Raw genomic sequence first — 14175 nt, forward strand, 5'->3', positions numbered from 1 at the left:
TTCGTAAATGGTGGGTCTGATTTTTAAGTCTACAGGACGCTTACATAGTATTTATCTCCTATTTTCTGTTTCTCTAGTATTACACATTTGGCACAGTAGATTACCTTTTATTCCATATTTTAATTTTTGTCCTACTATTATTGTTCATCTTAGTTTCCCTAATAATCTTATTTATGTTATTATCCTTTTGCACACTAAAAGTATATTTAACATCATGTATTCAACTATTTCTGGTGATCCTATGTTCTTAATCTTCTTGTACAAGTCGCTATATGTAGAGTTCATCGATCTCCTTTTGTCTTCTTCCCATAGTTGTTTAGATTTGTTTCTCTAACATAAATTGCTGATTTTCTCTAACATGCCTCTGCAAATTGTAATTTACTCTATAACATGGTGTTAATGTCTTTTACGTCTAATCTCATTTAAATTTTGCGATAAAATGGATGAGATTTACATAATTTTTGCAAAACATGATAACGATTTTACACGTACAGATGACGCTTTCGCGCCTTGTGATGATCCATATGGGACATCTCATTGGAAATCTGAACGTAACTAACAACGCACTGTATCTTGCAGAATTTTATTTAATCCTATCTATTAATAGAAATAAATATCTAAGAAAATTAAAAGAAGGGAATACTGCTGGAACAATTTGTAAGTAAACAGCAGATTCATACTTTTTAAATTAAATGGGATTAAAGAATTCAATTTTTAACTCACTGTCTGTAATCCTATGTTTACTGACGTCACCTGCATATTAAGTTATTTACACTTTGAGATGAAGGGTTAAATATTATAATATATGCACTTTTTAAATATTGTGCATGTTTTTGCAAATGTACACAGAATAAACCGTATTTTGTAAATTTTAATTTTCTATAAATGAACAGTCACTTGCTGTCTATGTTAGATGTAACAGGCAAAAGTTGATTTATTATTAATATTGTTTTATTTCAATAACAGGACTGAATTTATTTAATTAAACATGTTTGCTGTAAGAACTTTAAATAGAGTGGGTATTTCTCTAAGTAGAACATATACTGCAACCGCAAAACTGATTGAAGTTACACACGATGACGAAGGTAAAAATGTGATAATTTTTATTTTTGTAGAATATGTTCTTATCCGATGCTTTTATGTAACAGGCATTGCTACAGTATCAATGATGCGTCCACCCGTGAATAATTTGAACAAAGAGCTGTTAAATGCTTTAAATACAACTTTGACAGATATACAGAAACAGAAATGTAAAGGTATTATATTAACATCGTCATTGTCAGGTGTATTCACAGCAGGACTTGACATAATGGAAATGTATAATAGAACTCAAGAACAACTGACTGAATTTTGGCAAGCATTACAAGATGCCTGGTTAACACTATACAATTGTGATGTACCGATAGCTGCTGCCATTAATGTATTATTTTGTATATATTGATATCAAGATATTTATTTCAATATAAATGACAACATATTTTTTTCATAAATATTTATAATATGATTTTATACTTACAAAGGGTTCCAGTCCTGCTGGAGGATGTTTATTAGCACTTTCTTGTGAATACAGAGTTTTTGTTGAAGGAAATCATACTATAGGATTAAATGAAACAAAATTAGGAGTTACTGCCCCAGTGTGGTTTCAAACTCTTTATATTGAAACATTAGGATATAGAAGAGCTGAATTAGCACTTTTAAGGTAACTCATTTAATATATGCACAAATCACTCCATTTTTCCCAATTTTCTCCAATTTGATATTAAAGAATATAATAATGTTTATGTAGCGTTTAAATGGGAATGACTTAATTTTCATGGAATCTATCATTTTTACTTCTAAATAGCATGTCCAATAAAATATTGGTTTTATTAATATTACTTATAACTTATTAAAAAATATTAATCTAGAGGAAGCTTATTTAGTCCAAAAGAAGCACTTGAAATTGGACTTGTAGATGAATTAGCTTCAGATAAAGAGAATGCACTTAAAAAATGCAAAGATTATATTACAGACTTTAAAAATATAGGTTGTAAGTATGTTATTTTTTTACTTAGATAAGGAATGTATATATTTACTTTTAAAAATATTTATGAAGTTATAGGTCGGCAGAAAACAAAAATGGAGTTAAGAAGACGTAATACACTTTGGTTGAAAGTAAACAAGAATGAGGATCTTAATGAATTTCTAACAGTGGTTCAGTCACCAGAGATACAAACTGGTTTGAGTTTATACATGAAAAGTTTAAAGAAAGCAAAAAAATAAGAAATTCTAATTTACACGATATAATTTTTATAATACTAAAAATGTGATATTTTTATACAATTATTAAATGTAAAAAAATATATACAAAGTATAAAAAATGTTTGATATAAAATTAAATTGTTATGTCTATAGTATTTTTTTTGATATTGGAAATTTGATATTTTTATACTATATTTTTACATGTATATAACTAAAATATTTGATACAAAAATATATCGTTATATTAATATTATATATTATTCAATAAATAAGTACAAATTAGTAAAAATTAATTATTATTAAAGTAATGTCCTGTATAATAATTTTATGTTTATTCTATATAAATTTTATGTATCTAGTGCTGTCATAATTTCAGAATCATCAACATTTAGATTTAATTGTTGTAATATTTGTACAAATTCTTGTTGTTGAGCATCCGCAAAATGCGATATTTCTAATATTTGTAGATTATTTCTTTCAGTTTCCGAGCTATATTGAAATAAATTTTAAGTTGTGCGTATCCAGTAAATTTTATGAAAATACGAAAATGTATAAAGGAGTAAGTAACTTACTTTACCAATTGTTCGTTATACTCTTCAAGCCAATTTTTTAATCGATTTAACATAGTATCTTCTCGAGTATCTATTGTCTATAATTAAAAAGCTTATTATTTTGATCTTCAAAATGCAAAAATTAACAATGTATATTCAAATATACATACTTGTAAATGTTTCTCATGAGAGATATTGAGATTGTAAGTTAGCATATCTTTATCTTCACACAAATTTAGCAAATGTCGTGGCATTTTTGCGTCATCGCCAATACCACTAAGATAATACAGAATTGATCCATTAATAGTGTCATTATACTCAGCTTCGCAGTTACGCAATTGCGAGAAATATCCTCGTGCAGTTGTTAAAAATGAATCCACCATATCAGAAATATTCATTCTAAATACTTCATTTATATCCTTCGTTTTATAAATTATTGCTTGATAAGTTTTTTCTTTTTTGTCGAATAACTTTATGATTTCTTCAATTTCTCTCAATTGAAACATACCTCTATTTGTTCGTGCAATTCTACTTCAATGGACATTAATTTTGTCCATGCATCAGTTGCTATATCACTAAACTCTTCAGAAAGTTGTTGTGCTTTATGGGTTGTATCTTCTAATGTAGCAGTATCTACTTCACCAACCAACCTTTTCAATAATTGCTTCAGACTTGCTAAAATTATTGTTTTCTTTTTTAACACTTCATTTACAATCCTATAATTTAAAAAAATATATATGCATTAATGCTGCTATATCTTGTACCTTATATTTAATGCTGATTACAAAATATATATATTACATTCTTCCCTGATTTTCCGAGTTAGTTATACCCTCGTTTATGGCAGCATTGAAGTGATTAATCTCATCCATACGTTTTTCGTGTTCTTTCAAACCTATCCTACAAAATTCTTCGCATATAGTAGAAAAATTTATTTTATATTCACTATAAGTATTTTCTGTATCTTCATTTACCATAGATAACTCTCTTCCCTCTGAATTTAAAATATGCATAATAAAATCATTTGCATTAGGATAAGAAGAGCAAATAATTATTATGTATGAAAATAAATTAACCTTTGTCGTTTTCAAACATTTGATGGAATAGATATTCTTCATCAAGATATTCTACATATGCATTAGTAAGAAAAGCTAACTTTTTTTCATATTCCATTTGTGCTTTCAATTTCTCATCTTCCCTCATTTCTGTTTCTTCTAAGGTACTCAAAATTCTGCTAAATATTATAAAATATAGACGAATAATATTTCTAAAAAGATTACAGATATACGTACAACAGAATTTATACATACTTACTAATGTTTCTCTATTGCAATTTTCTTTTGCTCATTACTTATCATTTTATACTCATAGTAAATTAATTGTGGCATAAATGCAAATACATAATCTAAATATCCATCTTCTTTAGTGCACGGATTTCCACTCATGTTTAAACTATGCAACTTTTTAAACTTTCTTAAATAAAGTACCTAAGAGTAAAAAATTGCAAATGTAACAGCATGAAAAGTTTCATCTATATGCAATAGATTGCGCGTACTACATACATGTTTCCAGTCCGTTACATTATTATTACCAATACTAAAAATTGTGAGATCGTATAAATCATCTATGCCTTCTATTTCTGTAATCTCATTATTAAAGAGAAGTAATATTTCTAATTTTGTTAAGCTGTTTAAGTTTTCCATTATTCTAATGTGGTTGAAAGAAAGGTCTAACTCCCTTAAATTAACAAGAACATTTAAGTTTTCTATTTTTTCAATTATATTATTTGATAACTTCAATTTTATAAGATTTGGCATTACCCATAGGTGATCAATTCTTAAAACATCTAAAAAAAAAAAAAAATGCACAATAAGATAAATATAATTTTACAATTAAATATACACGAATACATGAATAAATATATGTACGCACTAAGAAATTCAATTCGAATTTCTCTTGTCTCATTGAAATTGATACCATCTTCGTATAGAAGTTTACCAGCTATTCCTTTTGGTCCCTGTTCAATTACTAAATTTAGTAGCATATCTTCATTTATTACTCGAGGTTGCACAAATTCTTGCAATATAGTAGGAACGTCTTCCTCAACCATCATTTTCAAACGTTTTATGTTACAATTACGCAAATTAAATCAGTAGCGATTATAATTCTGTGCCATACTTTCCGTTGAAACAATATACACAACATCTTTATTTGGTTGCCGCGCAACGGAGATTTATCAATTTCTGCATGAACGATACATATAAATACATATTTTATATCTTATTATCTTATCTTATTATTGCTGTACTTAATTACCAGCAATAAATAAAAAATCAGGTTGTGTTGTTAGGTTGTAAATTTACAATCACAAAATTTTATTATCAAATCTTTATGTAGTACAATCTATCTCAGTCATTCTCACCTCTGGCCCTCTAATCCCTCTAATTTACTTAGTCACTTATTAAATTAAAAAAGAATTTTATTTTAAATAGATAGATGTACATATTTGGAATAAAAAAAAATCTCGAGACAATCCGCGAATATATAAAATATAGGAACGTTTAATTTCATTCATATCTAACGATTTATTGGTAAAACTTATCTGAGATTAAATAAATTTCGGTATTTACGCAAATTAAATAAGTTTGCTCGACGAGTAAGAGCCAATCGGACGCGAGTTCACGGTACCTCGCAGCTGATTGGTCGGAGTTCCGTGACACTGTGTTTGACGTCTGCCTTTATCGTCGTATGGGTCATATGATACTGTCATTCAGTACAAGAAGTTTGTAATTTATTATTAAACATCGTTCCTGTCAAAATTCGTTACGTGCCTTACATATGCACAAGTGAATCAAAGTTAATATTATCGAGTATAGAAGCAGTTTCACGCAGTCCTCCGACAATGTCATTTTTTGGGGTAAATGTCAATCCGTTTTCGACACGAGTAGGCCAGAAAATAGGTGAGCCTCTTATTTACTTTCACGAAATATTCCACGCCGATTAGTTAAGATATCGATGATCAGCCGTCAGATTTCATCGTTACGAACAGCTGCTCGCTTGTCAATAGATACGAACGTATAAATGCGTCTATGGATTATTCTTTCCATGTATATATGCTTAAGGCATTTACATCGTGAATCATAACTTATCTAACAACATTTGCCGAAAGAAACGTATATTCAACGAAATGTAACACCTCTGTTTGTACGATTTCAGAGCAAGCTACGGATGGTAGTTTGCCAAGCGAGAATTGGGCACTTAACATGGAAATATGTGATATTATAAATGAAACAGAGGATGGGCCAAGAGATGCAATTAAAGCAATTAAGCGTAGGCTCAATCAGGCCGCTGGAAAGAACTATACTATAGTCATATATACGCTTACTGTTAGTATTTAAATATTCTTTGGAATATTTATAAACTGGATAAGATACGCGTCATATAAATTTTAATTACTTTTTACAATGACAATAGTTCTAGTACATATTTATTTATTTAATTATAATTTTCTAAAGTAATTCACGTACCGATTTTTGTTGTCATTCGTTGCAGGGTTTAATCGTAATTAATTAACGTAGCTGAAATAATTGCTATCCTTTTTCAGTAGATCTATCTGTTTTCATTAATTGTTCATAAATATTAAAATTCATCTGTATGTTAATAAACTAGGTATTAGAAACATGTGTAAAAAATTGTGGGAAGCGTTTTCATGCCGTTGCTTGTTCGCGTGAGTTCGTGCAAGAATTGGTCAAGTTAATTGGACCGAAGAACGAACCGCCAACAGCAGTACAAGAGAAAGTCTTAAGTTTAATTCAAACATGGGCAGATACATTCCGCCATCAACGACATTGTCAAGGAGTTGTTCAGATGTATCAGGAGTTAAAAGAAAAAGGCATACAATTCCCGATGACCGACTTAGATGCTATGGCACCTATTATTACACCAGAACGAGTAAGATTTCTTTTAGTACAACAAACGAGAAGTGCAATAAATATTTACTTCATTAAATGTTTATTAAAATTGTAGAGTGTACCTGAATCAGAGCAAAATATTGTGAATGTACCTACAGCTGAACAACAATCAATAACTCCTGTAACGCCGCAAGTCCAACAACCTCAGGTCCACACTTCTGGACAAGTAACTCAATTGAATGAGCAGCAGATGGCTAAATTACAAAGTGAACTCGACGTTGTGCAAGGAAACATGCGTGTTTTATCAGAAATGTTGGCATATTTTACCAGTTCAGATCAGAATAGTAGTCAACAACCAGATTCTGCAGACCTTGAACTTTTAACTGTATGAAGATAATTATTTGCTTTAAGAACAAAAACATATACGATAATAGTAAAAGCATTACATATATTAATTAAAGTCAATTATAATTTTATGCAAAGTTGCACGTTACACAAGAAATTAGAAATCAGGCTATATGTAGAATAATCTGAAAAAATATTAACATTTTCTTAATAGCTTGATATTTGTAGGAACTTCATTCTACGTGCAAAGCAATGCAAGAACGTGTTGTTGACCTAATTGGAAAACTAGCGCATGATGAAATGACAGCGGAATTGCTGCGTATCAATGATGAACTCAATAATTTGTTTTTGCGTTATTCGCGTTACACGAAAAATAAAGCTGTTGCTGCAAGTACCATTTTGGCACAAACAATTGGTCACCCACCAAACGTGGAGTCTGCATCATTGACTAATAAACCAGAAGCTGATTCTCTTATTGATTTATCTGATGAAACTGATGCTTTAGAGAAAAAAATGACTGGAATGGGTAAATGCTACGTTTTTTAATAAAAAAAAAAGAATAAGAACCAGTATAACATAATTATTTGGCATTAAATTGTAGGCATAGCTGATAATAGTGACAAAAATAGGATAGAACGCAAGGAGAAGAAAGAAGGCGATAGTGATGAATTTGACATGTTTGCGCAATCTCGTAATACATCTTATGAAACTACAAAAAACAGGTTCTTAATATTACATTAACATAAATTTTATTTGTGACTACATATTTTTATTACAATATAGTTATGCTTGTTTTTATTACAGTGGTAGCAAATATGAGGACAATCTAGAGCAGGTGAGCGGTGGGAGCCTTAGTACAGCGATTCTCAACCGCAATAATCCTAAATATCCCCAGCAGACTGCTTCTACAGTTGCTCCTACTACTGCTACTTCTGTGCGTAATCCTTACTATTCTATATTATACTAATCCCTACTATACTAATTATTGCAAGGCATTTAGTTGATACCACCGTACTATGAGTATCGGTTGAAATGTGTAAGATCATTACAAGTAGTAAAATACTTCTTGCAACTTTTGTTAGATATTATCGTAAAACGATATTTTTACAAACAGTCTAGTTACAAATGAGCTTTTAATTATCTGCCATTCTAAAGGTAAGAACATTATAATTATTAAATTCTGTGATATTTTAAATCATTATATTCTTTATTCATTCAATAAATCTAATTAGAAATTGCTTTCCTTTACTGCATAGCTTTGTATGGCATGAAGTATTTAATTTTCTCTTACGTTTCCTTACGCTTCATTTTTGCCTAAGAACGAGCATACACATTTATATACTCGTTATTTTGTTGAATATGTTTATTTTTATTTTTTGGTATTTTCTTTTAACATCCAGCTGAACCGGGAATCTGAATTTAATGAAATGGCAGCCTGGTTAGATCATACGGTGAGTTATTTACAAAATCAGGATTAAGAAAAGTATAATTATGCGACGTGACTCGAATTTTCCTAAGAACATTCAACCATATGTATTCATTATATTTCGAAATGATCGAAGAACTAATGTTTACTTTCCGTTTTTCAGCCGGGAGCGCATGGTGATCAAGAATCTTTAACGTCATCAGAATTTGAACGTTTCTTAGCAGAACGAGCAGCTGCAGCTGAAGCTTTACCGACTGTACCCGGAAATGCTGCTAATCCTGGAAACACTACAAATTCCGAAAACACTAATATTCAACGCCAAATCAATAAGGATCAAGATAAATCTTTATTTGCTCTCTAAATGTTACTTTCGCATTTAAATATTAGAAGAATGAACGAAATTAAATTTGATTTGATTCGATCGTTAAATCAGACTTTCTAACAAATCAGTGCTTTTAATAAAAATTCTGATATTAAAACCATTAATAGGATATAAATGGAAAGGAAACAACACTGGAAGGAAAAATAAAGAAAATACTTTGCGCTTATATGTACTTAAGAATGTAATTGATACTAAATGACCGTAAATTAGCATTTCATTATGTTGTAAAAATTTAATGACAATGAGTAACTTATTTTAAAATAATTGTTCAGCGTAAATATTATGTAATACAAAAAAATAGAAATACTAACTTATCTTATTTGTATATAAAAGGACACATTGTACGGAAAATAATAATTATATTACAATGTGTGGTCTCATGCCTTGAAGCTATATATAAGAATTATTAAATTCATGCAATTACATCTTTCAAACTTACAAATTTAATCACGAGAGAATGAATCTCATGCAATTGGGATTTTATTACGCTATAGATGGAATTATTTTTCTATATTAAATTTGCGTCTTGATTAGTTAATATTATGTATAAATATCGTATATTTATAAATGTAGTAATTTTTGATTTTTATATATAAAGTATTATTATATCATAGAGTAATATAACTTTATTGATAGTAATGTTATAATTATGTGTGTGTACTGATATTACAGATAATTAATATATTCTAAAATTATATTATAGGAACATCATTGGTAATAAGGAACGTAATATGAGCTTTATGTATGTGATTTTTAAATTATTATTTCTCATTAAAGAAAGAAAGTGAACGTATCGAGTACTACTGAAAAGAATCAAGATTCTTTATGCAATTTTAAAGATGTGATAAAGAAAAAGAAAAAAAAGATAAAACTATGTTCACCTATTATGTATTGTATCCTTCTACCAATGAATATTTTATTTTAATATCAAATAGTAAAATATTTTTACTAAAAGTATATTCCTTTGACAAATAGTGCAAATCAGTGTAGCACTAAACATAATTAATTCTATTACTATAAGACATATAAAAGATTCCTTTCTCATTTTTATTATGTTTTTAATAAGCATATCAGAATTCAAGGGAAACTGAATTTCCTTATTTGTATAAATTGTGTTTAATAATTCTTACATGTGAATAGTTGTAGTTAACTTTCATGTGTGCAATACGCATAAGAAGTTGTTTTTCTATTTTATGTAATCATTTAAATCATTCATTGAATATTATACAAAATACAATTCTTTAATATTTTTATCAATATTCCTTTATGATTTAAACATCATTTTTATTACATGTGATTTTTTCGTTTACAATAAACTTTTTTAATGTTCCAGTATATATTGGTAACTGTTTTGAAAAATTCCAATCCTAATAAGTGAAGATTATAGAGATATAGAGTCCATAAACTGTTGAAAGAAACTTTGAAAATCATTTGTAGTGATGATATTTTTCTATTTTAAAGTATTTTTATATTCGCAAAAAAATTATCAAACATATAATACAGGAATAATGTGAAAAAAGACTTTGTAACAACGAATAATATGTATTTATCTGAACAAATTATGTAATCACATGACTTTTTCCAGAATAATGTAATAGTAATGTAATATTTCAACAGTAGGTTTAATGATATGACAGTATGAACAGTACGACTACGATTTGCCTTTAGATTCCTTCTGAATCTCTCCGGATTCACCTGCGTCTGTATCAAATTTATATTTCAAAATCAGAAATTGTCAATAACAATTGAAGAGTAGGTTGATATCAGAAATCGAACAGATTCTGTCAACATAATTGTATTTTACAAATAGCTTGTTAATCGAATTCGACACAGCCAGATACGAATCAAGGATCTGGCTCCTGCGGATCTGACCGATTGGAATGCTGCGAATGATTAACAGAGAAAAAAGAAGAATGTTTTGCATATAAATATGTATAAACTCGAATAGCATTGGAGACATTGTGCAAATAATTTGAGTGGCCGTAAATATTGATGTTACATAAACTCGTTTCAGCTATCAGGGGATCGAAGGATACCGACATTGAAATTTTTCAAATTGGTGATATCGCTGTGCGCCCACACGCGCGCACGTGTGTACGTATACATGCGCTTTTGAATATATAATTCGGCGATACCACGAGCTAAGATCACGTGGTTCGCTCATCGTGTATTTCACACTGATCATTTCAACCCGTGCGGTTGATGTATTCGGTTCTCGTCGAAGCTGTGGTGCAGTTTGCTCTGCTCTAAACTAAGATATTTCAAGATTTAATCTCGGATGATCTGGTATCGTAAATATAGTACGAAGTTATCCTGCTTTTCTCATAAGGAACATGTACACTGTATCAAAAGGGCCTAGCAAGATCGTCGCCAAGACACGAAGAGGTGTTCGACGGCTTCGAATTTATTTAAATGCATTCTCATAAACAGTTCTACCACGATGTTAATCGGTGATTGGAATTTTTCAGGAATTAGTCAGAATCTCGAGAGGCTAGAGACGTTGCGCGATTTAACGAGAAAAGATGATCCCGACGACGACCACGAGGCTACCCGGTAAGTAATGCTTCTCAATCTTTCTTAACCCTACTTCGTAGCTTTTTTTCTCGCTACATTTCGCCTCAGCCTTTCGACATTACGCAATTCATAATTCCTTCGTTGAAAGCAACCACGTGTGTGTGCGATCCCTCTACGTTCTACCTCCAATAAACACGCGATAGATTGTAATTCATTAAATGTCAATGTTACAACTATCATTAGCTTGAATGGAATTACACGAGCCGATATATATTTATTAATTAACGTTTGTTTTCCGCAGGCACGTGCCAAAACCAGTCTTTCACATGAACGGAAAATCTAAATTCAGTTCGCAGAGGCATCAGATACAAGAAGTTATCACACCTCAGCACGAGGAGCTTATTAAATTTGTTTACGAATGTAAGTTGAAGATAATTAAATAATTACAATATTGATTAATTCAATGATAATAATCACGGTGAATAATCACGATTGAAAAAATAACTTTGCATAGGAAAGAGGATAAAGTAATGCATAAATATCAGCAAAAGATAATTCTTGGAATGAATGAAAAAATAAATTAAAGATACAAAAAATTTGTATTCCAAATATTTAAGAGTATTCATAGATCTTTGAAATAACAAAGAATTTGTATATATTTTTTATTTATTTTCGATTAAAGAATTATCTCTTGCATGCAGTGTTATTTTGATTACACTTTATATATTACTTGTGTATTGCATTATTTGTACTATATATATGTTATGCAATATATGTTGTTAATATACAGTAATAGAATTATAATTTCTATTTCTTTTAGCATGGAATCAAGTCAATACACGGCAAAGAAGTGAATCGTCTGATGGTTCAGACTGTTCAGAATCTTTTAGTAAGTCTTAGTTAATTAAAACAAATCAGAAAAATTTCAAATATCCGAACTTTTATACTATTTATGTACAAAAAAATTCAGTGGTTAATGGAAAAATCAAAGTATTTTATGCATTTCAGATCCTAATTCCATAGTATATTATAATGATGGTGAACCAAATGACACTCTCCAAGGTGAGTTATAATTATTTTCATAAAGAGAGAAAACGCAATTATGATAATTAGTCTGTACGTGCAATATATATTTAATATAATGAAATACTTCTTTGTTTTTGTTATAAGAGAAAAATTAATTCGTTTTTATTAACTTAGAGGTAGAAACATTTTTTTTTTTCTGTGTTAGATCATAGTCATTTGTATCAATTACACTGTTTCAGACTTTAAACCGTTTGATTTGGAATCATGGTGGGGCAAACGATTATTTAACAATATTACAAAATCGCTTTGAGAAAAGACAAATTCATAAACGGTACGAAGGTGTATCTCGAAGTAGTGTAGAATGATAAACAGTGCTAAAAGATTAGCCTGTTGTGTATTTTAAATGTAATCTAAGAATCAATGAGTAACGGTGTAGAGTTAAATCTGAGATTTAGAAAGGAACTTGATTTGTTGGAGGTCACAAAGTTCAAATTGGTGACACTAAACTGATATATAATGTGTTTGTTACAGTGAATTGTACGCGTGTATATTTTCTTTTCGGGAATTGTAAATTTTTATGATACGTGCAGCTTTAATCTCGAACGTACCTATTGGATATTTTGTACACATTCATGCGCACACGGAATAGTGTCCTTGTGGAATTTATTTTGACGAAGATTTTGCAGTAATGATCTCTGAGCATGTGATACAATAGTAACACATAAACGAAACGTTTCTTTACCATTGTTTTATATTTTTAAGGCTGCGCCAATGTTTTAAACAGCAAAAATGCATAGACATATTATGTTCAGATACGGAAGGTAATCGAAATTCAAATTAACCGATAAGAAAGATGTTTGTGATACAAAATACGAACATTATTTCCGTTTGTAAGTTTTTAAAGTAATGCAGGTGAAGATATAATTCATAAATACATACCAGATAGGGTTAAGTACACAGAACAAAATCCCTGCGTGGTATGAATGCAGCGTGAAAATAATGAACTTTTAATCATAGAATGATGTAAATATTACATGCATTGTTTGTGTGAATGCATGAATACACTGCTGATATTGTTACGACAACTGTGTCTAAATACTTTTACGTAAGCAAATTTTAGTATAACTTTGTAGACTGATAATGTTTAAGATTGTTATATGATTACTGGACAAGCTCGAGCTTGTCGCGAATGTATTTGCAAGCTTTGCTTTCAATGTTCTTATTTCACATTGATCCGAGTTAATCTTATGTTCAGTCCTATTCGGTTTTAGCCTCAGTTCCATTCAGAAACAGTCGATTACCGAAGATCTAAATGTGAAACATTGATACTTGAGAAAAGCAGAGTTTGCAAAAGTAGTCAAAATGTAGTGCAACATTCGGCCATTACAGGCTGAATTATGCAATTACAAATAAATACATCTTTGTATACACTATACGTTCCTCCTTGATCCTTTTACGTTTTTCAATTACAAATTCATTTAGAGTTTCACATCATTCTGCAATCTTATTAACTGCAAATGCATTGTATTTTTAAACAGTATTGTTATTCACCATTGTTCTATACAGAATAATGCTGTATTGTTATTTTAAATCCATCGTATTGCTCAACTCTGATTTTTTTATATATACATAAAACGTTTGCATTCATAAAAGCCAATCGAATTGTTTATTCTTAGTGAAACAGTAACAGTGAATAACAATTCTGTGCTTTAGAGAGATAGAAAGTAGAAAAAAAAAAATGTCAAATTGTACTTGCCTCAAAATGCATAGATATAGGTT

At 29.7% G+C, this 14175-nt stretch overlaps 4 protein-coding genes across 8 annotated transcripts; 3 read left to right on the top strand and 1 right to left on the bottom strand.

Moving 5' to 3' along the window:
- Positions 1 to 960: 960 nt before the first annotated feature.
- LOC143431193 (enoyl-CoA delta isomerase 1, mitochondrial) lies at positions 961 to 2266 on the top strand. The gene is made up of 5 exons (XM_076907751.1): positions 961 to 1085; positions 1149 to 1420; positions 1521 to 1699; positions 1908 to 2029; positions 2096 to 2266. Exons 1-5 carry the CDS (start codon positions 989 to 991, stop codon positions 2260 to 2262), a joined length of 837 nt encoding a protein of 278 aa, XP_076763866.1. The 5' UTR covers positions 961 to 988; the 3' UTR covers positions 2263 to 2266.
- Positions 2267 to 2562: 296 nt separating this feature from the next.
- On the bottom strand, positions 2563 to 5032 carry LOC143431157 (dynein regulatory complex subunit 3). 2 transcript variants are annotated; one of them, XM_076907713.1, is made up of 9 exons: positions 4791 to 5032; positions 4355 to 4638; positions 4107 to 4279; positions 3869 to 4026; positions 3594 to 3786; positions 3301 to 3508; positions 2963 to 3211; positions 2814 to 2890; positions 2563 to 2730 (listed from the first exon to the last, which is right to left on the bottom strand). In XM_076907713.1, the coding sequence occupies exons 1-9, from the start codon at positions 4903 to 4905 to the stop codon at positions 2589 to 2591; spliced, it is 1599 nt and encodes a 532-aa protein (XP_076763828.1). In that variant the 5' UTR covers positions 4906 to 5032; the 3' UTR covers positions 2563 to 2588. The 2 variants fall into 2 exon arrangements, with proteins under 2 accessions (XP_076763828.1, XP_076763827.1); XM_076907712.1 differs by having other exon boundaries at positions 4725 to 5032.
- A 477-nt stretch (positions 5033 to 5509) lies between these two features.
- On the top strand, positions 5510 to 8939 carry LOC143431200 (TOM1-like protein 2). 4 transcript variants are annotated; one of them, XM_076907763.1, is made up of 9 exons: positions 5510 to 5752; positions 6009 to 6178; positions 6462 to 6743; positions 6819 to 7088; positions 7277 to 7574; positions 7650 to 7770; positions 7853 to 7883; positions 8449 to 8499; positions 8638 to 8939. In XM_076907763.1, the coding sequence occupies exons 1-9, from the start codon at positions 5695 to 5697 to the stop codon at positions 8833 to 8835; spliced, it is 1479 nt and encodes a 492-aa protein (XP_076763878.1). In that variant the 5' UTR covers positions 5510 to 5694; the 3' UTR covers positions 8836 to 8939. The 4 variants fall into 4 exon arrangements, with proteins under 4 accessions (XP_076763878.1, XP_076763880.1, XP_076763876.1 ...); XM_076907761.1 differs by having other exon boundaries at positions 5512 to 5752; positions 7853 to 7982; XM_076907765.1 differs by lacking the exon at positions 8449 to 8499 and having other exon boundaries at positions 5511 to 5752.
- Positions 8940 to 11025: 2086 nt separating this feature from the next.
- On the top strand, positions 11026 to 13829 carry LOC143431248 (MAPK regulated corepressor interacting protein 2). The gene is made up of 6 exons (XM_076907830.1): positions 11026 to 11241; positions 11325 to 11409; positions 11672 to 11790; positions 12191 to 12259; positions 12379 to 12432; positions 12636 to 13829. Exons 1-6 carry the CDS (start codon positions 11190 to 11192, stop codon positions 12704 to 12706), a joined length of 450 nt encoding a protein of 149 aa, XP_076763945.1. The 5' UTR covers positions 11026 to 11189; the 3' UTR covers positions 12707 to 13829.
- Positions 13830 to 14175: the final 346 nt, after the last annotated feature.

The sequence above is a fragment of the Xylocopa sonorina genome, chromosome 17 (genome assembly GCF_050948175.1).
Source record: "Xylocopa sonorina isolate GNS202 chromosome 17, iyXylSono1_principal, whole genome shotgun sequence".
Classification (NCBI taxonomy): Eukaryota; Metazoa; Arthropoda; class Insecta; order Hymenoptera; family Apidae; genus Xylocopa; species Xylocopa sonorina.